Source organism: Polistes dominula, unplaced genomic scaffold (assembly GCF_049000335.1).
Source record: "Polistes dominula isolate Pdom_NZ unplaced genomic scaffold, Pdom_raw_medaka contig_84, whole genome shotgun sequence".
NCBI lineage: Eukaryota > Metazoa > Arthropoda > Insecta > Hymenoptera > Vespidae > Polistes > Polistes dominula.
Genome location: NW_028300944.1, coordinates 2,708,822 through 2,731,045, shown reverse-complemented (window position 1 = coordinate 2,731,045; position 22,224 = coordinate 2,708,822). Strand labels below are relative to the sequence as shown.

The window sequence follows — 22,224 nt, the reverse complement described above, 5'->3', positions numbered from 1 at the left end:
AGATGTAATAGTTTAAGTAGCTCTAAATTTCATTGTATTTTGTAACAAAGCTCATAATACTTATTATTTGATATAAAAATTAATAAATAGGAAAAGAAAATATATTAGACATAGTAAAAATTTGAGATAAATATAATTCTATAATAGTAATCTTTTTTTTCCCATAGTAATCTAAAAAGAATAATGACTTAGCAAAACGTTATTCATGCCTAAATGCTTGAATCCTATAAAGAAAATCATATTCAGAAATTGTCCCCCATGTTTTAAGCTAAATTTTATAAATTATCATATTTTATATACCACGATGAATGTGGCAGTTGTCAAGATCAGTATTTTGTATAGCACTTCTTAAGATATATATAATTGCAACTGCCATAACGATTGTTAATATTATAGAAAATATTTGCAAATACTTTAATTCCTTGTATAACTTGTTGCAATTTTCTTCCAAATGAATTACCTAAAAAATACAACGTTTAATATATAAATTTGAAATATATTTATCCAGAATGTAATATATTTATTTTGATTTCATATACCTTAGAACAAAGTGCGTCAATCATACGATTTTCTTCCGTAGAACCGGATGATAATATAGAATACGTTTTCTGTACTTCGTTATTTTCATTTGCTCCATCGTAACATCTTAATCTGTGTTGTTCGGTAGGTTTACCAGACTATACACGAATAAATAATTATTACAACAAATTATTTAACGTTATATTTGTATGTCATATCATAATTTTCCAATATATTTAAAGAATACCTTCCATATCGCCATTAATTCTTGTGCAGTTGCAGTAGAATTTTTAACAGGAAGACACATTACCAAAAATCTATCATTGTTCGTTAGACCACGTAGATTGTATCCTGGTTGAAAAACAACTGTAACGCTGCACCGTTCGGAAGGAGATATAATACCTGAACTAGGTCTTACCCTGAATTTTTGCGGCGATGTTGTTTTGACCTAAAATATAATTATATATTTTTTTAAATAAATAATCAATAATATACAAACAATTGTATTAAATTGCACCTTGTAAGACAAATATTTGTCTGTTGTGATATTTTTTAATATAATCCTGGCAATGATTTCATTTCCTTCTTTGTTAAATGTAACTGCTTCTGGTTCGATAGAAAGAACTGTAAAAAAGAAATTAAAAGTAAAAAGACTTTTCTTTTTACAATACAATGCAATTTTTATTTCTTTATCTATATATATAAATCTAATGCGTACTTACATTGTTCTTCATTTACTTGATCTCCAAAACCACTTGGAGGTTGTTCCGTCAAAGGAGAATTTTCTACAAAATGTACCTGTGTAAATTTGATAATTATAAATAAATAATAAAACAAAATTGATTTAAAATTATATTGGTTCATGATATTCGAATAAAAGGATAGATACCTTTTTGTTATCGAGTTTATCATTTATTGCATTTTCCGTGCTTGTTTGCTCTTCTGGGATAAAAACAAAGGTATAGTCATTTGTACCACCCCAACATCTAAGTATGTCATTTGGTTCAACGAAATCCTTTAAATTAGATTTATTAACAAATTTTATCTTTGGTATTGCCTTAGCAGGTAGCCATGATTTTATTATCTTAAAAGCTGCATTTAATACCCATGGCATTTCAAATATTATAATATAATTTAAAAAATTTGGATAATAAGATTTGAATAAACCAATCAGGTACTTAGTGAATTCCATATCTAGATTAGAAAGTCCAGTTTCTGCCATATCAAAAAATATTGATATTTGATTTCCATTTCCCTCTCTACAAACATAAATAACAGATTAGTATGTGAATACATTTTAAGTAAAAAACGTAATACATACAAGTCATTATTTATATTTAAATATAATACGATATAATTATAATTTATAATTACATATACATTTATGTAATATCATTATATAATTACATATACATTTATGTAATATCATTATATAATTACATATATATTTATATAATATTATTATATATATATATATAAATAATTATAATTATTTATAAATATATTATAAATAATCTAATGTAAACGTTAGATATTTATTAAAGATAAAATAATTTTACCTTTCTAATCTTTCAAACCAATAAATGATGACTCTCTGAACATCACTGAAATCCTTTGCTCCTTTTACATGTTGCTTGGATTTAATAATAAAAAGAGTTTTGCCATCTTTATCTTTACCATAAGGAAAAACCACTCCATCTTCTAAATAATCTCTTCTTATGTTATCCTCTGAAATATCTAGATATAAAAGTAGGAAGATTAATTATTATGTTTCATTGATTATTTTTTATAATATTTTCAAATAATAGAATTAATTTAAATTAATATATGATACTTGCCATTTGCACCAATTTTTCTTCTCCAAGTACAAGATTCCCAAAGCATAGACAAAGATTCTTGTAAATCATTTTCATTATGTTCTAAAAATCTTTTTAACCAATCATCAGTATGTTTTATTCTATCAATATCAGCTGGATGAAAACCTCCTATAATATATTCAAAAAATCCACAAATATTATTATAAATATTTCAACGTAAACTTGAAATGTCATGAGATTATATTTCAACGTTTCATTTTCATATACGGATATGAACTTGTCAACTTGTTCACGCATAATTAATTATTACAAATTATTTCCAATTAAAAGAATAATAGAAGTACTTCTATACGTATGACAGATATAGTTTAAAGTTTAAAAATAATTAATTTGTAAAGAAAAAGAATATTGATAAACACGTACTAGGATCAGATGGTGTTTCTTCCTCCAATTTTTTAAAGAATTTTTCACGAAGTTCTGCAATAAGTTCAACACGCGTTTCCATCTTTGATTAAACTTTGACCGGCTCCAAGTTATGATGATGGACAAATTAGTTTATTATTTATTCATACGTTCAATATTCCTCTTAGAAATCGTTTATCTTCTTCTCGTATAATATTACTTTTATTTAAACTGTTAAAATACATATATAGATAATTTATATTAAATGTCACACGTATAAAATGATAAGATTGCAAAATTACTAAAAAAAAAAAAATGAAGCAAACGATATATAATATTCAACACTAATCCATTGAATGGGATGTTAACAAATATGTATAAACCAATTTGAAATAAGATAGCATATCGTATTAACAACTATTATTTCTTTTCACCAAGAACGCTGGATTCTTTAATCATCATTAAAGTTCGCACGTGTAATTTCTACTGTAAACAAATATTCTGATTAGTTACAATAATCCTTTCATCCAATTGAAAACTCGTATCGTATAGTAACATCGAATGAAATATTCATTTTATTTTCTTATGACATTCACATTCTGATTGGTCAACGAATAGTTTTCTTTAGGTATTTATAGTTACATTGAAGAATTCATTTGAAAAGTAGATAAAAATAACCTATATAATAATTCAGATTTATTTTCATCCCAAATTAGCAGATTTTGTTTTTAATAAATAGAAGAAATAGGAAAATGGTCAGTATCATTCGTATTTATCCAACAATTATGATTTTTATTGGTTATGTAAATGAATTGTTAACATATGGAAAAATTAGTGACCCTCGAATTACCTTAGACTTTGAAAAGGTACACAAATTGTTATTATTTATAAATTGTATTATTTTGAAGAGTTAAATACTCTCGAGAATCATAATATCACGTCAATATTTATTTGTCATGTCGAAAACGTTTTATGGTTAAAGTGATTTGCTTACTCGTGAATAATTCAACATACTCGCCTGACATTATTATGTTTTTGGATATCCATCTAGTTCAATCCATATAACATTTTTTTAAATAACGAAACATTTGAAAATTTGGACGATGTCCACAATACTATTTTCAGATATTTTGCTGAAAAAAGCAATTGATTTTTATCGATCCTTCATTGAAAATTTGCCCACCAGATGGCAAAATGTTATTGATAACGAGGGGCGCGATTTATATCGTTGATTCAAAATACAAACTAAATTTTATAAAAATTTAGTTTTGTTTTGTATTTAATTTTAAAAATTTAAATTATCTCATTTTTAAATTTAAAAAATTTAATTTTGTTTGAATTTAATATAATAAAAAGACATTTTTCGTTACCCCCTCCTCTCGAACAGAATTATCAATTAAAAGTATAAACAATAAATATATTTCTAGCAAAGAGACGTTAAAAATACTCTTACGTGTAGATAATCAATACAAGTTAAAAAAACGATTCATATCTGTGCATTATAATAACCCATATATAAAATAAACGATTTTAACTTAGTAATAAAGAATTTGGCAACTTAATAATTTATAAATTACAATGTGACTCGCGTATTATATTATCTCGTTAACTTAAGAATCATTTTATAAAGAATGATCTTTAAAAAAAGTCTCACAAGTATAATTTAGTATTTTTCGATAGCATTTTTATAAAATGTTTACATGAAGAAATATTTACAAAAATATGAGAGCAGGACATGGTGAAATGTAGAAGATAGGAAAAAGGGACGAACAATGTAGCTCGATGAACTTTTTAATTGAGAGTACCCCGACACTGCGGAGCTCCACAAAGGCAGGGTATTTTGTCATCCTCCAATGGAAATTTGTAATCATAAGTTATTTCTTCGTTAACTCCTATCGGTTGTTTACTGTAGATTACAATTTTCTTTTGGCTTTCTATAGTAATTACTTTTGCATAACAGTTTGGCTAAAAAAAAAAAAATGTCGGAAAATGCTTTGATTATATAAAAAGAAAATTAAAAGTCATTTGACTTTTGATTGACGATATTTATCGGCGGAATGAAAAATCTGTGGAGATACTCACATTGCAACTGTGATTAATGAATCTTGCTAGATTGCCGCATTTAGTTGCATCGATAATCGTATCCAGATCAATACGGAATAGGTAAGAACTACCAATGCCTGTAGCTTCGTATTGAGACTCCCTTAAATCTGCAACAACTGGTCTAATCATTTGCCCTACATATTCTATAACCATTTCGTCTGCTGCAATCGGTTCCATAGCAAACAAACCCCAATCGTGAATGCCAGACTTGGCAAATTTCAATTGTTTTTTTCTGAACTGCAATGTAACAATAAGATGATAAAATAAACAATTGTCTTTGCATATAAAAATAATAATATAAAGGATAATGTTAGCATACCTTTAATTGATTAAACTTAAGGAGATCACTGTCGGTGTCTATTCCAAATGCGGTTAAAAGGCGACGTTGATTACTTCGCGCTTCTCGTGACAAAGCTTGCATCTTACCAGTCAATGCTTTCGTATTACCCTTTGGACCGTTTATTATGCCATCTCCTCCTGTATAAGTACTCTCCTCTACGTCGTTGGAACGTTGTATACTTTGTGCATAATGATGCTGTAAAGAATGAACATTGAATTTGAATTATAATTTTAATTATTTAGAGATTGAATATGAAAACGAACGGTTTGGTATATTTAATTTAGTATAAGAAAAATGAATTTACTTTATGTTTTGCTTTCTCCCTTAAATCTACTTTGTAGTATCCTTCGGTTCTTGCACTTCCAGTTGCATGTAATCTTAATTCGTCTCGTTTTCTTCTCTTAGCTGGGCTTGGTATGTCTGTTGCAGGATGGTCAACCCAATGAGTATCGTTTAACCAATATCCTTGAGCGTCATCAGCTAACAAAGCTTCATAACTTCTTCTTAAATATTCAACATCTTCCGCATCTATACCTCTGGTCAAGAATTCGTACAAAATACCCATTTCTGACATTAAATCTCTTTCCTTATATACTACTGGTGGTTCTTGAATATTCCTAACATATCTTTCATAAACATATTCATTTTGAATATTTTCCTTCTCTCCTTCGTGTTTCTGAAGATCATGTATTTTGGGATATTTATTCAACTTCCGTTTTTCGACCTTATGCACTTTATCTTTTCCTTTCGTTAACTTGCCAACCTTTGAAGCTTTTATCTTTATCGGTGATGGATTCATACGAACAACAGGAGGTGGTTCCACAGGTTCTGGAAGAGCTGGTGGTAAAGAATACGAATGTTCCATATAAACTTGAGATGCTTGTGAACCAGGCGAGCTTGGGCTTTGTTGACCATTTAATCGTAGATCGACTTCTGCTTGGAATTTTTAATCTTCTTATTTCGAGACTTTCCTCTTCCGAATCTGTAGTAGGAATTTCACTGAACATATCAATTTTCTCTGATTCCTTAAGAATAGGTTCATCATTAATGTATTTGGCAGACAACGTTTGAAGAGTTCTAATGATATTAGGCTCGATAGGTCCTGGGCTTCTATGCCGTATAATATTATCCTGACCAGCTAATGTTATCAGTGCTTCTGCAGCTGAACTTTCCATTTTTTTCATATCTTGTTGAATCTCTTCCTTCTGCGGTAACTTGGCAATATACGTATTAAGTTTTTGCTGTACATCGTTCTCTAACCTCGGTTTGTTTGCATTAACATCTATAGGCTTCAACGTTTCCAATTGTTCTTCCTCTATCTTATTCTGATAATTTTCATTTAATCTGTCATTCGTGTCCTTATCATTTTCATATTTTCCTGGGGAAGCTGGTAATGGACTCTCACTGTTATCGATTTCAGGAAACTCATCTGAATTTAAATCTATTATTTTTATATCTGGCAGTGGAGTATCTCTACCGGTTGGAGTAGGACAATCCAAAGATCTTTGAATAGCCAGTTCCATTAATATATCTGGATCTTCGCTGTTACAAGCCAAAGGACGATGATCGGACATGCGACTATCCGTGTCTTGCTATAAATAAGATAAAGAAACAATGAATAAAAATGATTGATATTGATTTAATACTTGAGACACATTTTACGTACCTCATCTTCAGAGTTGTCTTCGTCCGAACTCTCGCTCGAACTACTAGAAGATTCACTGGAACTAGCTTCCTCGCTAGAACTTTCAGTGGATGAAGACGAAGACGAGGAAGAAGAACCGCTCTGAAGAGATGAAACTGGTCTTTTAACTTTTTGTACCGGTGGTAGATCTAAATCGCTATCGCTTTCTATGATTTCAGTATCAATACGATCTGATTGATGACTATCTTCGTCTTGAGGTAAAGGACTCGGAGCTTTAATTTTACGCTGTTCAACAAAATATAAATATTTTGTATTTGATAGATAGACTTTTAGAAAAAATATTTTCATCTCATTGCTTACCCTAAATGAAGGCATCTTTGGCATACTAGCTCTGATACCCAAACCAAATCCATCGTAATTGAGACCCAATGGTGTTCCTTGCTCCAAAAGTAATGAAAGTCCTTGTGGTTTTGAATTTTCTTCTTTACTAGTATTATTAATAACAGCAACGTCTCCTCCTTGTGTTTGATTCTTTTCTGATTTTTTCTCATCCCACCAAACTTCAAATAATTTGTATGCAGTATTTTCTACCATTTTCTTATTAAAATCTTTTTTTAAAATTTGTTTCAGTTCATTTACAACTCTGTTTAATACACCATTGATGGTAGGACCCTAAATATAATACAATTTGATATAAAATTATGAGTAAAAAGAAGAATTAAATAATAACACTTACCTGCGGATTATCTTTAGTAATGTTATGATTTGCCATGGCCTGAAAGCGTGATTGGAAAGACGAGTAATAATTTGTCCCTTGATGACTCCCAACTGTTCCCGATAAAGATGCCGTAGTAGGTTGATAATGGCTTTGCAAGTAGGTCGTTCCATAAGGATAAGGATATTGGGCTGGTCTAGGCCAACTATAAACGTCTCCGGATGGATAATGACTTATATGACCAGGATAACCAGGCCCTGGATACAAGTGACTCGAGGGCTCGGGTTGAGCGATAACCTGTTGTTAAATCGTTTTGATTTTTTTATTTCAACTTCATAATTATTGTTACCTTATTTTTATAAAAAAAAATATTGTTACCTCTTCTATTTTTTCATCTCCCGAACTCAATGGACTCAAGGACATTCTATCGTCGTCAGGTGGTGGAGGAGGTGGTGGTTCTTTAGGTGGTTCTGGTTCAATTTCATCCGGTGCTGGGCTGTAACTTCCCAACAAGGCTTCATCTTCGCTAGAACTGATAACGCTGCCTAAATCTTCGTCGACGGAAAATTGATTTAGATTGTTCTCACGAGTTTTCCATCTTTCTTTATTTTTTTCTCTCATCTTTTTCAAAACAAGATTTATATGCTTCATGAGATAAAAACGGACTCGGAGGATCCGAAAGCATTTCGTTATCGCCGTGTTGTGATTTTTTATCATCTTCTGAATCACTACCAAATTGTAAAAATGGAGGAGCCATTCCACCCGCTTTATCTTTCAATAGCATTGCTATTCTCGTATCTAAATCTAAAGTCTTACGAGTTTCAACAGGGGAATCTCTAGATGAATTTTTGACAGTGCTTTGATTATCCTTTTCCTTTTTGGTAGTATGATGTTGACTCTTACTCGTGGAGCTTTTATTAGTCGACGTCGTATTAGTGGTTGGATTTTCCAAATTAGTTCCATGTTGAGCAGGCCAAACAGATGCAGATGGATACCCAGCAGTTCCGGAATTATTACTCCACCACATGTTTGAATTTGGTTGCATAGAAAGATTTTGGGATACATTTTGTGGCATATTAGGTAAATAACTATTAGGTGGTTGATGGTGATAACCACTATAGTAAAAATCATAATTGGTAGCCGGAGTAGAATTTTGAGAATAGTTGCTAGAATAATTTAATTCGCTAGGTGCTGTACCATAGCCTAAATCACTGCCAGTACTTCCACTAGGCGTAGGATAATCCCTATACTTATTGTATCTCGAATTTTCAACATACGGATCTCTAACTTTTTCTACACTAGCAATTGTCTTCTTAGTACTTCTATAATCGTCCCTTTCTTCAGGCACAATTTTATCAATCGGTGCTTGTTTTTCCGGTTCAACATCACACTTTACTTCCTTTTCGACTTTTCTCTCAGGTTTCTTTTCTACGGTTAACTCCTCGTAAATTTTTTTACATTCCTCTCCGAAAGCATCGAGAAACACTCTTAAAACCCTACCCATCACAGATGTATTGTTCAATTTTTCTACACAAGCTTTGGACGCTTTAGTAGTTTCAAAGACTACTCTGGCTATTCCAAGATGTTTATTAGTTACTGGATGGTAATATATAGTAAGTTCTTCTACGGCACCAAACTTTTGAACCATGTCTGTTAAAAATGTTTTATCAATATTGTCATTAAGGTGACAAAATGTTACCTCCAACGGAGGAGGTTCTCCGCAATAATTAGAATCTATTTTAAATCTAGGTACAGGTAAGTCGAGTTGTTCTAATCGAGTCCATATTCTTGTTAACTGAGATCTGGGATCTCTTGGCAAAACGACAGGATACGTAGGATCTCCTGGAACCATTCCATCGTATCTATACAATTTGGTAGCTCCTTTTACCAAGAATGGATCCACCAATAATTTATAGTTCCTTGGTTTCTGTACCACTTGTGGCGTAGATGGTTCTTTCTGAGAATGAGCTACGTGACTATGGCTATGTTTGGACGATTGATTCGAATTCTGTGACGTGCTCTGTGAATTGCCATGAGAATGGCGATGACGATGCGAATGTGCATGCGAGTGTCCATGTCCATGTCCATGTCTCTCCATTCCGTTCATTGCCTCCAAGCATCATCCATTCGTGTGAACCACTATTGCAAACGTTTAAGCAAATTTTGTTGATACAACGTATTTCATATGTTTACAATCATAAATTTAAAGGAAGAAACAGTGTTCAGTGGTATTATATGTCAAATTATTTGCGAAACTTATATATGTACAATTTTCACATTAAAATGTTTTTTAATCACAATAAATAGATCACACACCCTTGCTAGAAGAGAACTAAATGACGTGACAATTGTTATATTTAAAGATCTGCTCTAAATTCAATCATTAACTGTAGTATCACTAATAACAATTAATGGCAATCACATAATGCATTCACTTATCAACAATATAAAACTTATAATATTTATATATTGAAAAACTTTTTGAAGTTCCATGTATCTGACACAATTGCATTAGTGCAAGATTTGCACTAATTTTAAAAGATACGACAATTATTCTCTATTTTATGAACACCTTGCTCGTACGTCTTTTTATTTAAAAATTAAATAAAAAAGGAAAAAGATTAAAAAAAAATAGGAAAACAAAAATAACGACCGATTAACATGTAATTATGTATCTTGCAAAAAAGTATAATAACGATGATATCAGCGATCAGGTTGAACAATTTTTCTTATTTGTTTCCCCAAGAGGAGAATAATCACACGATTTCATTCACGATGAAACAAAATTTATTCATCCCTTGCAAATGTGTATCCACTTTTCTTAACTTTTTTTTCCATCGCACGTAGAATTCTTAAAATCCAAGTTGATTAATTCGCGTACGTATCACGATGATAACACATAACCTCCAAAAATTGTCCAAGTATTTACTCGAGCGATTCGTACTGTTGACGAGCACATACACGGCGTGCCAAATGATTGTAAATCTTCCTAGGACACGTTAACTCATTGATACGATTATTTCCATCGTTATTTACTCCGATATAATGAGAGAAAAAAAGAAAAAAAAGAAAATAAAAAATCGGTCGAGGTTTGAGAAGAAACAAGAAAAATTCTCTTCAAGGCTTGTCTATTATAGTTCACTTATTTTTCTTGAAATCGTAGAAAATAATAATTCGCAATAAGTCCGCTGATGTATCTTTTCTCGAATTACTATGAAGGAAATTATATTTTGAACGTGTATGATTGCGTTAGATCACGATATCGATATCCTCTACCTTCTTTCTTTCTCTCTCTCTCTCTCTCTCTCTTTCTCTCTCGCTTTATCTGTCTCTCTATCTCTATCTCTCTCTATCTCTATTTTTCTCTCTCTCTCTCTCTCTCTCTTCCTTATTTAACTTACCCGTCAACTTTCTTCCCGAAGAAACATACAAGTTTATTGATACCTGCCCAACGAACACACGTATGCACGCACGCACGCAGAACGCACGCACGCACGCACGCACTAACGCAAAAATACCCCGACTACGAACGTCGGTATCGAAGACTATATTCACCGATGTATAAAGCACCACCAAGTATATATTCCACTAAACTAAACTCTTTTCGACCGACTCCTTTCGTTGATCCTTCGATCAATTAATTTTTTTCCGTAATCGTTTAATTTTTATATTTCATCCCTGAGATTCGAAAATGAACGAATGACTTTCTTAGAAATGAAAAATAATCTTCTCGAAGTGTTAAAGAAACGAGCCTATAACGTCCGATAAAGCTGATCGCGATGCACTTTTCAGTGACGCCATCCTTGTCACTTAAAGAATCATCATTACATTGGTAACTACGAGTAACATTATATTTCTATAATCACAAATTCAATATTATTATTTCGCGAAGAACATATTATTAACAATGACATTATTTCTCCCTTTGATATTATCTTAATATCTTAATATAATCTTGAAACGCCCTTAGTCGACCCACGGTATACGTTCACGGTGAACCGAGAACCAACGAAGCACCCCAAAGTCTTTTTTTCCCCAATTTTTCCAAAATTTCATTATCATGAAATTCTTAATCATTGAGAGAATAATACCTGATAATTCCTTGTACGGCTGGCATTTTGTTAATTTGCCAGGAGTCTGCATAGGTAATTAAAATCTGGCGCTGAATTAATTGCTGAAAAACTTGTTGCCCGATGATATTATGTGTGTGTGTGTGGCATTTAATCCACGCATTGGTCAATTTCCAAAACCGAGAAATATATTGTGGAAGTATTAAAACTATCCCCTATTGGCAAATCAGCTAACGCGCTTAAAAAGAAAATAGCGCGTTTTCATGCGCGATAGTCGTCGTCCCACATATCACCCATTTTATCTACTACTACATATAAACGTCCACGTGGATGATTTTTCTTTTTTGACTAATGCACCTGCGCCTCTATTCTGTTATCTAATAGTAGGAAATTAAAAACCAGTTATAATAGTTTTTTTTTAACCCAATACACGATCAGATAAATTGTACTTCTTTTTCAATGAAATATTTAAAAACTAACTATACACATTTGCCTTGTATTACTATACTATCGAATAAAGAATTATTATTATTATTATTACATATATGGCAGTTGATTTCATATTTAAGCCAATATTTATTATTTTATAAATATATTACTCGTATTTTATTCGTTATTTATCATTAAATGTTAACCAATAGCAATAAGAATGTTTCCATAGGGATATTTCTTGTAACTTTGATCTAGTTACTTTTAGAATAAGCCTTAACGAATACGAGTCAATTTCATAGCATACAGATAAAATAAAAAAACTAATAAGTTTGAACATAGTCATTGGAACATCATATGATAATTGGAGTACACTCTCTGTTCCCTTTAAATTTTAATAAATATATATCTTCTTAAAATGTCTTTCATTCAGAATTTCATTAAAAATTTTGTACCAAAAGTTAAGGCAAATGACGAAGAGGAAGAGTTAGTTGATCCTCAAACAGTTCTTCGTGTAAGTTTTTTTTATTATGTAATACTATCAACTTTAACATGTCAAATAATTAAAAAAAAAATCTAATTTAGAATTTGAAAAAACTTGTAATGTATAATCCCGTATTCTTGTTTCATTTTAAGTAACTTTTTAACAAGAGTTTATTTCATCAAATCATATTTTCATTAATGTTCGATGATCTTTACCTTGAAGTAATAAAATTATCTCAAATCAATAAAATTAATTCTTATAAGGAATAAAAGTAAATCTATTTGATTAATATATTTATAAACGTTATCACTTTATTATCGTATTCTAATAAAAATGTATATTTTATAGGAAAAATGCTCAGCGAAACACTGTGAAAAATTTAAAGAAATATTAAACACGTGTAATGATCGTGTTAATTCAAAAAAAGAAACCGAAGAAACATGTCTTGAAGAACTGATAGACTATGTGGAATGTGTAGATCATTGCGTAGCTGAAACTCTTTTCAGCAAATTGAAATGAACTAAGTTAGATCCTTATAAGAACTTTACATGGTTGTCGTTGCAAATGTCATAGACTAATTCATGTACGCATTGTATATATGATTCAATAATAGAAATAAAATGTAACTTATAGGGAACGTACGTGATATTACCATTGCCTAGCATTCACAACTTATCGAAGCTTTTCAAATATTTGCAATAAAAGAAAAATGACATAAGAATTAAAAAACATTAATGGTGATGAGTTTTTATTGAGAATCCGATAAAATTTTAATATTTGCATCATTTGTTCAACATGAATATTAATTCTAACAACGTGTAAAATTTATATTTGTTATTTTTGTAATTGTATTGTGAAATTTCTTATTTAAGTATTATATTAATAATTATACAAAATTTAATGTATTTGATGATAAAATCGTTCCGATAAATTTAACATTTCTGCCACGGCGTGCGCTGCGATCGATTTCGTTGTCCCCCTACCATGTACTCCGCACGATCTCTATATATAGGATGATGTATGCATAATGAATCATTATTTTTCTTGTTTGTATTTATAATTTGGAAATAGTTTTTAACAAATTGTTTTTCTATTAATAAAGTAGTACAATAAAAAGTATATATTATTAATGACATAGAATTACACAGACTTTTAGTTTGAATAACATCTGTACTTTAAAAGGCAGATGTAATGACACTTTGTTCGTTTGCATGATAATTTTGATTTATTATGATCCTTACCAATCTGCTCCTATTTGCAATACCTCAAAGCATACACCGCATACGCGTACTGGCTTGTTATATCCAAATTTTAAAATGGGAACATCTTGACCTGAACATTTACTGCATAAGATTCTTCCACAGTGCCGACTTCAATAAAGAAAGCAATAATAAAGGTAAAGATAAGAATACTTTAAAGTAGATTTTGTAAATTAATCTAGTTCTTACCAATGATGTTTACGCATGGTTATAGAGAACTTTGTGCCACACTCCAAACATAGATCTTTGTCTGCCCAAGGTGCTTCTTGCGTTAAAGAATCCAATAATCTGTATAACAATTGCTTAGTCGCAACTTGATAATTAAAAATTGTTATACCATCCTTATTCATTGAACCGAGACAAGCCCCAGAACGTACCAGTGTCCGACACAAGTTACCATTACCTTTCATATAGGCTATTAACAATGGGGTATTACCATCTAAGTCTAAAATAGAAATAATAATAGTAAACGGATGAAACTTCAAATATTCATCGATATAAAATGAATTATTTTTACCAGCATTGTTCACCGGATATTGCGACATGCATTCTAAAAAGAGTTCGCATATAGTTGCAGCATTATCTCTTCCGCATCTAGCTAATTCGTGTAGAGGATTTCTGCCTTTCAGATTTACTGCTTCTGCGTCTAAAGTACATTCTGTTAATAACGTTCTTACGACAGATACGTGACCTTCTCTAACTGCTACGTGTAATGCGTTATCGCCATCCGCATTTACTGCATCAAAATTAATATTGTTCTACGAGAAAAATTAATATATACATGTATATATATATATATATTCCAATAACATCATGAAATATTAATAAACAATAATATTTACATGCAACAACGCAGACACGACTGTAGCGTGGCCAGCTTTCGCTGCAGCGTGTAATGCAGTATTTCTATTCGCATCTGTATCGTTGACGCGTGCTTCGGCTAAAATCAAACTTCGTACCAACATTTCATTTCCAGATATGGCAGCGAGATGTAAAGGGGGTGTTTGCGTAACGTCATGTACTCTAGAATTTACATCTACCTACAAAAATGATTTTTATCAACAATTCAATCGTAGATGTAATGGCTGTGTTAATAAATAAAATCCTATATACCTGTATAGAAAGTAGAAACAAAATGCTCTCCATATCTCCTTTTTGTATAGCAGTGTGCAAAAAGTTTCTTCCCTTATTGTCGTATTGTTCTGCAGCTTTGGGTAACCTTTCCAGTATCGCTTGAGCCGCTTTATTGTTACGAACGGTTAAAGCTGCCGCGAATGGCGTTAATCCTTTTTTGTCTCTCTTATTTAAATCTATATTAGGATGACATAATAACAATGATATTATTTGTGAATGTTGATTTTGTATTGCTACATGAACAGGAGTTTTTCCTTCCGCGTCACGAGCATTAACATCTGCTCCATGCTCGATAAGAGTTTGAACAACTTGTTCAAGACCCCATTGACAACATAAATGTAACGGAGTACATTCATCCTTTGATTCGTCACCTCCGGTGCCATTTGGTCCTGGACGTCTGGGAGCGTTTAAATCGCATCCACTGTAAAAATGAATATTTCAAAATAATGTGTCTTAATGTTTATTTGACAAAGAACGTTCTTATATCGACGATATACCTTCTTATGAGAAATTGTGCAATGTCTTCTTTATTTTCATCGATTGCTCTGTGTAATAAAGTTTGTAAACATCCATCTGGACCAGGACCCCAGCAATCAGCATCTGCTCCGTGTTTAACTAAAATAGAAGCGGTATCTTCTTGATCCGAATCCAATGCATCCCATAATGGGCATCCTACCGAAGTATCTACCCCTCGTCTACAAAGAGCTTCTACCACCTCGCTAAGTCTACAGTGCACGCTAAGTTGCAATGGTGTCTCTCCATTAGCTGTCCTGTTAATATATCATTTAGTAAATATAAATACGTTCTTCATTAATCTATTACCAATGTTAGCTACTTACTTTGCATTCATTTCTGCACCATTTTCTAACAAAAAAATGGCCGTTGCCGAATCTTCTTTTAATATAGATTGATGTAGCAACGTTAGTCCTTCTTCGTTGCATTGATTTACATTGGCTCCAGCTTTTATCAAAGCCAAAACAATATCTTTGCCTTTTTTAAATGGTGCTTTTATCGCCAAACTTAAAGGCGTTTCTTTCGCTTTGTTTTTCAAATTTAATTGTAAATTTGCATCCTTAGCATTGAGTAATTCTTCTACGATATCTAAATAAAAATGTGAAACTGCAATATGTATGGGCGCATCTTCTGTAGTAAGTGTGACCATGTTTGTTGGAATGCCATATTGTAAAAGAACTTTTGTTAATTGTTTCAAACCGACTTTGCAAGCTTCGTGTAGAATCGTGTAACCGTCATTGTTTGCTTTCATTAAGCTATCTTTGCAATATTCAGTTAAAAACAAGGCAGCTTCTTCTTTATTTTCTCTGGTTAAAACATGTAGAAGAGTGTCCCCTGTCTCCTTGTATTCAGGATTAGGTATTGCTCCTCTGAGTAAAAGTTCCTTAGCAAAAAATGATTGGAATGGTTCTATTTTCATTGCTAAACATAACGGAGTATCGTCTTTATTATCTCTTGCATCCAAATTTATATTTTTGGATTCAATTAATAAATTAAATATTGGCTCGTTTTTCTCCGAAATGCAACTATGCAAAGCAGTCCTAAAAGATGAAATAAATAATTTAAATTATTAGAAATAATATTTAATAATCAAATAGAGTAAATACATTTACATGTAATATTAATTACCATCCTCTGTGATCCTGTAAATTAGGATCTATACCGGCTTCTAATAATTTAGAAGCAACAGCTACGATATTTTCAGTGTCATGTTTTGTTACTAAATGCAACACAGTGCATCCTTCTAATTCCTTATAATTATCAATATTGTTCGCATTTTCGATAAATTTAATAGGTTCGCATAATTTCTGGGTACTTCCATTGTTTTCCAATTGTTCGATGATGAATTGAGCTGAATACGAGTCACCCCTTAAAATAGCATTTTGAAGTAAAGAAAGACCTCTTGAATCTTTGGCAGTAAGATCTGCCCCATGTTCAACTAAGGTTCGTGCCAAAGAGGGTTGTCGTGCTTTTAGAGCTATCTCCAATACAGTTTCTCCTTTTTGATCAATTACATTGACTGCCTTGGGAAGCTGTACAGAAATAAAAAATATATTATATCATTTTCTTTAAAATATTGAATTATTTGTGTCTATTTGTTAAGAATGATATAATTAATTTAAAAGAGATAAAAAATAAGAAAAAAAGTATATCAATTTCATGACAATGAATCATTCTGATTGTTAATCATTAACTCAACTAAAATGATCAAATAGGTAATTAATTTTATTTCATCATATAATAATTAACGTTGTAGTTGTTGTAATAATCGATAATTACAATAGATAATGAAATATTTATATTTTAATTATCAATTATTAACCGAATGAATAAAAGAAATAAAAAAGGTAATATATTTTGTAAAAGTTTGAGAACCACTGTTGGAGAGTAGTCATACAGGAATGCAGAATTGGTCACGGAGGAAGCGTAGAGATTACTTTCCGATATGAATAAGCTACGATATACGGGCGAATCGAAAAGAATACGAAGATGATATAGTAGTCGATGATACGGTTGCTTAACCACTTGTTAATATAATACTCTGTATGTGCAAATTTACTTAATTTTCAAGATAAACATGTATAGGAAATATATAACCTTACGATTTGCAAAAATTTAAGAAAATAAATCAAGTAAATGTTGATTTAGTGTATTTCGTGACAAGCATGCATTGTTTATTTAAACTCCTTATTAAATAATTTTCAATAGTTTTTAATTAACTAACAACAAAGTGCAGTTTTCAAGTGCATCGATGCAACACATCACAACATAACCATAAAATAAGAGGCCAATAATTGAAGTCTGTGTATTGAGATATATAGAAAAATATTCTTATGATTATTTGTTTTAGCAAATGATCATTATTTGCAACTGTGAATGATTTTGTTGTTGTTAATAATTTAGTTAAAAAATTGTTTAAAGATGCGTGTAGAAAGCTTACTAATACAATTTGTCACAATATTTTTATGTAAGTACAAATTTTCACCTATATTCTTGACTGCATTTTTTTTATCGCAAAGAATTAAAAGAGACTTTGTATTTTATAGATATCTTAAAAACAAAAGCGGAAGGTATTATGTGCTACCGTTGCGTGGCAACATTTTCAGGACACGACGCATCTGAAAAACTTTGTTCCCAATTCAATGGGAATAAAACATTTCAAGTTTCTTGTCCTACATCAACATTTTGCGTTAAAAAAACTGTCTATTATAAATCCCAAAGTATGTAGAGCTTTTAAAAGTGCAATTAGGAAATACAATTAAGAATGATGACTAATGTTGTTGTTTAACACTGTTTTAGCATCCATGATTAAAACAGTTCAAAGAGACTGTGCTACTCAAAAGTATATATATAAATCCTATGATTTTGAAAAAAAAGAATGGAGTGATAAGGAAGAAGTAATAAAAACAGTTTACGAAGAAGGCTGTGCTACTGGTGAGGACAGAGGAGCAACTGGTAGACCACCTGAATATTGTTACTGCGATTCTGATTTATGTAATTTTTCTCCTTCCATTAAGACGGTAAATGTGACTACTGTCTTTCTATTAGCGCTATCTTTATTATTTGTTAAATTTGTATATGTTTAAAAAGTTAACTATTGATAGCCTCCAAATTAAAATATTGTTATTCCGAAGGAGTAAGTTTAGAAAAAAATATTTGAGAAATTCAATGCATTTCTTAAAATGCAACGAATGCTTAAGTTTAATTATGTACTTCTAATATTGTGTATTGTATTTTTATAAATTAATTAGGTATTAATATACCTAATATATTGTGATATCGTTACGTTAAGAAAAAAATGTAATCTCTATTAAGGATACCATTTTATTTACAATTTAATTTAATTATTTAATATATTACGCGATATATTCCATCGATAAGAATAATCTTTTATTTTAGAATTTAATCTGTGGCCAATAGATGAATATTTTTAACACTCACCTGCTTAATTATAGCATACATTTCATAATTTGCTATACGATACACATATTAGTTTCCTTATTTTGAATTAATGAAAAGTAATGAAATAAAAAACAAAAAGGTTCCTTACCTCTGTACTATTTTCAATTAAATACAAAAATACAACGTCCTCCCTTAATAAACGAACTGCCGAATGTAAAGGGTATTTGCTTTTAGCTTGTAATAATTTATACACTAAAGAACAATGTAATTCTTTAAAATCTTCTCCCGTTAGGTCTTCCTATAAATCAAATCTTTAATTTAATCATTGTTTGATATTAGCAAATACTTTATAGAAATTAAACAAATACTTTACCTACCCAGTGTATGGATATCAAAGAACTACAATGATCTCTGAGATTTTGTACGCCCAATTCTTCAGCAGCTACGTACAATTGAACGCAATCTTTAAGACCGGCAATGCCAATCAAATATTTTTCGCATTGATCGATCAATTCTGATAATTGAAAAGACGAAGCAGCTCTCATTAAATCTACCGTTAAATTTTCTTGGGAAACCTTTCCCGTGTAAATCCATTTCAATAAAACTAATCCTACGCGTGTATCTAGACTGCTCCAGTCTGTAAAAAATTTATTTTCTAGAATAATTCTTAAAAGATTGATTCAAAGCAAAGGCATTACCTAGTACCGGCGTACCGGCATGAACAGATTCACCAAAAAAGTCACTGCGAGCAGTCAAGACAAATCTGTGAGCTGGTACTTCTTGATCTGCTAATTTAATGGTAATGTCACTAAAAATAACAAACGCATAGTTTATGCACTTTTAGAATCTACATAATAATAGAATAATTATGATTTTATAAATGTGTCATATGATGTTTACAACGTTCATATACCTGTAATTATGTTGATTGTACAAAGATGCCACCGTTGTTAAAAGTCGACCAACAAATCCATTTTCTCGTTTATCCGCAGTTGCAATAGCATAATCACGTTGCAGTTCTGCATTTGCATTATACAAACTGACATACTGTTCCCGCAATAAACACAAACGTTGTTGCCACTTTTGGGATTCTGTAGTATCTTCTAAAAATGCAAATGAAATATCTCCATCATTTAGACATCAATTTGTAATAATATTTTTAAAAACATTTTGATAAACGTACCCATAATCTCGTGTGTAATTGTTTTAAAATGATCTTAAACGTACGGTGAATATTTCTCGGTTGACAGCATCCACAGGCCGCTATTCTGTATAGGTTAGAATTTAGAATGAATATATTAAAAAATTATCAAACTTACTTAGATAAGGGTGAAACTTGAAAAAGACGTGAATAAATGAGAATTTATTAAATATCCGCCCACACTATTTACTGCATCTGTCAGTTGCTTTCATCATCAGTGCAATTCTTTGATAAACCTAATGCCACACGAGTGATAGTAAAAGTTCCTATGTTTATACTTTTCGATAATGATAAATGACGTCAATGTGTAGTATGTCGATTTAGAATCTATCTATCGATCATGCGACTTTCGCAAGAATATTTCATAATGAATTATTTAAATTATTATTAAAATTGTCGACAAAATGTGTCATTCTCAAGTGATTATTATTTAGTCCAGTATTATTGTCGCCATCATTAGTTCGAATAACCAAAGATTTAAGACCGGTCTATTTAGTTGTTAATTTGATAATTTATTTATAAATAATGAGAAGTAATGAAATAAAGTGATAATTAAAATAAAGTGCTTTTTAAAGTGATTATAATGAATAAATAATTGACATTTTCTAGCAAATTTAAAGGAATGTTTTAGGGATGAAAAAGTTAGTCGTGTCATTTGTAATAGTAAACAAGACGATTTAAAAAATGGCGCCCATTTATTCTTCCGATATAGGAGATAGTCGATACCTCGTGGTCATAGTGTTAAGTTCTGTCATATTTTATGTTGACGATAGCCGCAGCTGGACTGCGTCGTTTAGCAATGTCCGCGACAGAAAAATTTGAAGTTTTGTTCGTTTTGGGTGGACCCGGTGCAGGTAAAGGAACCTTATGTCATTTGTTATCAGAAAAGTATGGTTACGTTCACTTGTCGGCCGGTGATCTCTTGAGGAAAGAGAGAACCAAACCCGATTCGGAATTTGGTGAGCTCATCGAAACGCATATTAAAAATGGAAGTATTGTACCTGTGGAAATCACTTGTTCTTTATTGGAACGTGCCATGCAGACATCTCAGGCTCCTAAAAAAAATTTCTCATAGATGGTTTTCCACGAAACGAAAATAATTTAACTGGTTGGAACAAGGTGAGGTTATGGTTCAAGTGAAACCTTTTAATAGATTAAAATATGCTATATATATAATAATTGATATTAATATTTCTTCTCTTTACGATAGGTCATGTCAGACAAGGTACTTTTGAAAGGTGTCTTGTTTTGCGAATGTTCCAAAGAAGTTTGTACTCAAAGATGCCTCAACCGTGGAGCCTTAGGTAGTGGACGCAGCGATGATAATGAAGAAACTCTTATAAAGAGGCATGAAACTTATGTACAAAACACAATGCCTATAATAGAATATTATGAAAAACAAGGCCTGGTGCATAAGCTTGATGCTATGAAAACACCATTGAAAATAGTAGAAGACGTAGAAAAATTTTTACCTAGCATAGGATGGTAAATAAGACGACAAACTATTATATGGAAAGAAATAATTTTACAGTCGATATTTTTCTTTCTTTTATCAAATATCAATCATTGAATTTCCAAGCTTTTGTTAGTCGATAGATATGACACGTTAGATATATTGCTAATAATATTATCTTACTCTTTTATTTTATATTTTTATCAATTGATACTTTGTCAGAATTATTTTATCTTAATTATTATATACATTATTGTAGAATATAATTGTAGAACACGTTAACTGTAGAAATACAATATATAATAACAAAATACTATATAATATATAATATAATAACTATAATATAAAATACTATATACTATATAATATAATAATAACAAAAGACTATATGATGGGATAGAAATAGACATTCTTTGATACCGAGTTGTATACAGAAACAGAAGATGTTTATAATTGATATGTATATATAAATGCATTAGATATACAGATATCAGGTATGAAATATAACGACAAAATGATGTATAATGATAAAGCATTAATATTGCTGTGCAAGCAAATAATAAAATTGAACTTGAGAATTATATTACAATAATTAGAATTGAATTATAATTTATTTCTTTTACTTCCTCCAGTGTATATACAGAATAAAGAGTAAAAAAATTCTTTCCTAATATGACGAACTATGACGACTAACGAGTCGAGAAAATAATGTAGAATATTGCCGTTTAGTTTTACTTT

The 22,224-nt window shown here is 30.9% G+C and overlaps 6 protein-coding genes across 9 annotated transcripts; 3 read left to right on the top strand and 3 right to left on the bottom strand.

The window, feature by feature from the left end:
• Nucleotides 1–114: 114 nt before the first annotated feature.
• Nucleotides 115–4,260, bottom strand: LOC107071847 (motile sperm domain-containing protein 2). Its single transcript, XM_015331190.2, has 10 exons — nucleotides 3,753–4,260; nucleotides 2,760–2,969; nucleotides 2,358–2,504; nucleotides 2,079–2,256; nucleotides 1,409–1,778; nucleotides 1,242–1,317; nucleotides 1,037–1,143; nucleotides 767–967; nucleotides 540–677; nucleotides 115–460 (listed from the first exon to the last, which is right to left on the bottom strand). The coding sequence occupies exons 2-10, from the start codon at nucleotides 2,839–2,841 to the stop codon at nucleotides 293–295; spliced, it is 1,467 nt and encodes a 488-aa protein (XP_015186676.1). The 5' UTR covers nucleotides 2,842–2,969; nucleotides 3,753–4,260; the 3' UTR covers nucleotides 115–292.
• Nucleotides 4,261–4,400: 140 nt separating this feature from the next.
• Nucleotides 4,401–11,789, bottom strand: Set1 (SET domain containing 1). The gene is given in 11 exon segments (XM_015331180.2): nucleotides 4,401–4,703; nucleotides 4,821–5,078; nucleotides 5,161–5,376; nucleotides 5,486–6,127; nucleotides 6,129–6,773; nucleotides 6,848–7,111; nucleotides 7,187–7,498; nucleotides 7,563–7,838; nucleotides 7,920–8,165; nucleotides 8,167–9,680; nucleotides 11,633–11,789. Coding segments are annotated over 10 exon segments (4,515 nt in total). The 5' UTR covers nucleotides 9,649–9,680; nucleotides 11,633–11,789; the 3' UTR covers nucleotides 4,401–4,529.
• A 544-nt stretch (nucleotides 11,790–12,333) lies between these two features.
• Nucleotides 12,334–13,161, top strand: UQCR-11 (Ubiquinol-cytochrome c reductase 11 kDa subunit). The gene is made up of 2 exons (XM_015331224.2): nucleotides 12,334–12,554; nucleotides 12,873–13,161. Exons 1-2 carry the CDS (start codon nucleotides 12,459–12,461, stop codon nucleotides 13,041–13,043), a joined length of 267 nt encoding a protein of 88 aa, XP_015186710.1. The 5' UTR covers nucleotides 12,334–12,458; the 3' UTR covers nucleotides 13,044–13,161.
• Nucleotides 13,162–13,255: 94 nt separating this feature from the next.
• Nucleotides 13,256–20,309, bottom strand: LOC107071852 (ankyrin repeat and FYVE domain-containing protein 1). Of its 4 annotated transcripts, none has more exons than XM_015331225.2 (14): nucleotides 20,152–20,309; nucleotides 20,016–20,100; nucleotides 19,746–19,935; nucleotides 19,531–19,640; nucleotides 19,210–19,469; nucleotides 18,981–19,130; nucleotides 16,559–16,962; nucleotides 15,757–16,470; nucleotides 15,415–15,687; nucleotides 14,897–15,338; nucleotides 14,626–14,823; nucleotides 14,301–14,541; nucleotides 13,973–14,228; nucleotides 13,256–13,894 (listed from the first exon to the last, which is right to left on the bottom strand). In XM_015331225.2, exons 2-14 carry the CDS (start codon nucleotides 20,017–20,019, stop codon nucleotides 13,762–13,764), a joined length of 3,375 nt encoding a protein of 1,124 aa, XP_015186711.2. In that variant the 5' UTR covers nucleotides 20,020–20,100; nucleotides 20,152–20,309; the 3' UTR covers nucleotides 13,256–13,761. The 4 variants fall into 4 exon arrangements, with proteins under 4 accessions (XP_015186711.2, XP_089027984.1, XP_015186714.2 ...); XM_089171858.1 differs by having other exon boundaries at nucleotides 13,256–13,526; nucleotides 13,766–13,894; nucleotides 20,016–20,294; XM_015331228.2 differs by having other exon boundaries at nucleotides 20,016–20,095; nucleotides 20,152–20,293.
• On the top strand, nucleotides 17,214–18,979 carry LOC107071854 (uncharacterized). The gene is made up of 3 exons (XM_015331231.2): nucleotides 17,214–17,897; nucleotides 17,977–18,150; nucleotides 18,230–18,979. The coding sequence occupies exons 1-3, from the start codon at nucleotides 17,852–17,854 to the stop codon at nucleotides 18,514–18,516; spliced, it is 507 nt and encodes a 168-aa protein (XP_015186717.1). The 5' UTR covers nucleotides 17,214–17,851; the 3' UTR covers nucleotides 18,517–18,979.
• A 435-nt stretch (nucleotides 20,310–20,744) lies between the features above and the next one.
• Dak1 (cytidine/uridine monophosphate kinase Dak1) lies at nucleotides 20,745–22,078 on the top strand. The gene is given in 3 exon segments (XM_015331230.2): nucleotides 20,745–21,094; nucleotides 21,097–21,152; nucleotides 21,244–22,078. Coding segments are annotated over 3 exon segments (636 nt in total). The 5' UTR covers nucleotides 20,745–20,793; the 3' UTR covers nucleotides 21,523–22,078.
• Nucleotides 22,079–22,224: the final 146 nt, after the last annotated feature.

Bases quoted from the DNA above. Each gene is read 5' to 3' on its own strand.
- LOC107071847 (XM_015331190.2), bottom strand. From the start codon at position 2,841: ATGGAAACGCGTGTTGAACTTATTGCAGAACTTCGTGAAAAATTCTTT. The intron at 1,779-2,078 runs GTAAAATTATTT...TTATGTTTGTAG, and splicing joins TGGTTTGAAAGATTAGAAAG to AGAGGGAAATGGAAATCAAA. The intron at 1,144-1,241 runs GTAAGTACGCAT...TCTTTTTTACAG, and splicing joins TCAAGTAAATGAAGAACAAT to TTCTTTCTATCGAACCAGAA.
- UQCR-11 (XM_015331224.2), top strand. From the start codon at position 12,459: ATGTCTTTCATTCAGAATTTCATTAAAAATTTTGTACCAAAAGTTAAG. The intron at 12,555-12,872 runs GTAAGTTTTTTT...TATATTTTATAG, and splicing joins ATCCTCAAACAGTTCTTCGT to GAAAAATGCTCAGCGAAACA.
- LOC107071852 (XM_015331225.2), bottom strand. The intron at 14,824-14,896 runs GTATATAGGATT...TCATTTTTGTAG, and splicing joins TGTTTCTACTTTCTATACAG to GTAGATGTAAATTCTAGAGT. The intron at 13,895-13,972 runs GTAAGAACTAGA...TCTTTATTGAAG, and splicing joins ACCATGCGTAAACATCATTG to TCGGCACTGTGGAAGAATCT.
- LOC107071854 (XM_015331231.2), top strand. From the start codon at position 17,852: ATGCGTGTAGAAAGCTTACTAATACAATTTGTCACAATATTTTTAT. The intron at 17,898-17,976 runs GTAAGTACAAAT...TGTATTTTATAG, and splicing joins ATTTGTCACAATATTTTTAT to ATATCTTAAAAACAAAAGCG. The intron at 18,151-18,229 runs GTATGTAGAGCT...ACACTGTTTTAG, and splicing joins TGTCTATTATAAATCCCAAA to CATCCATGATTAAAACAGTT.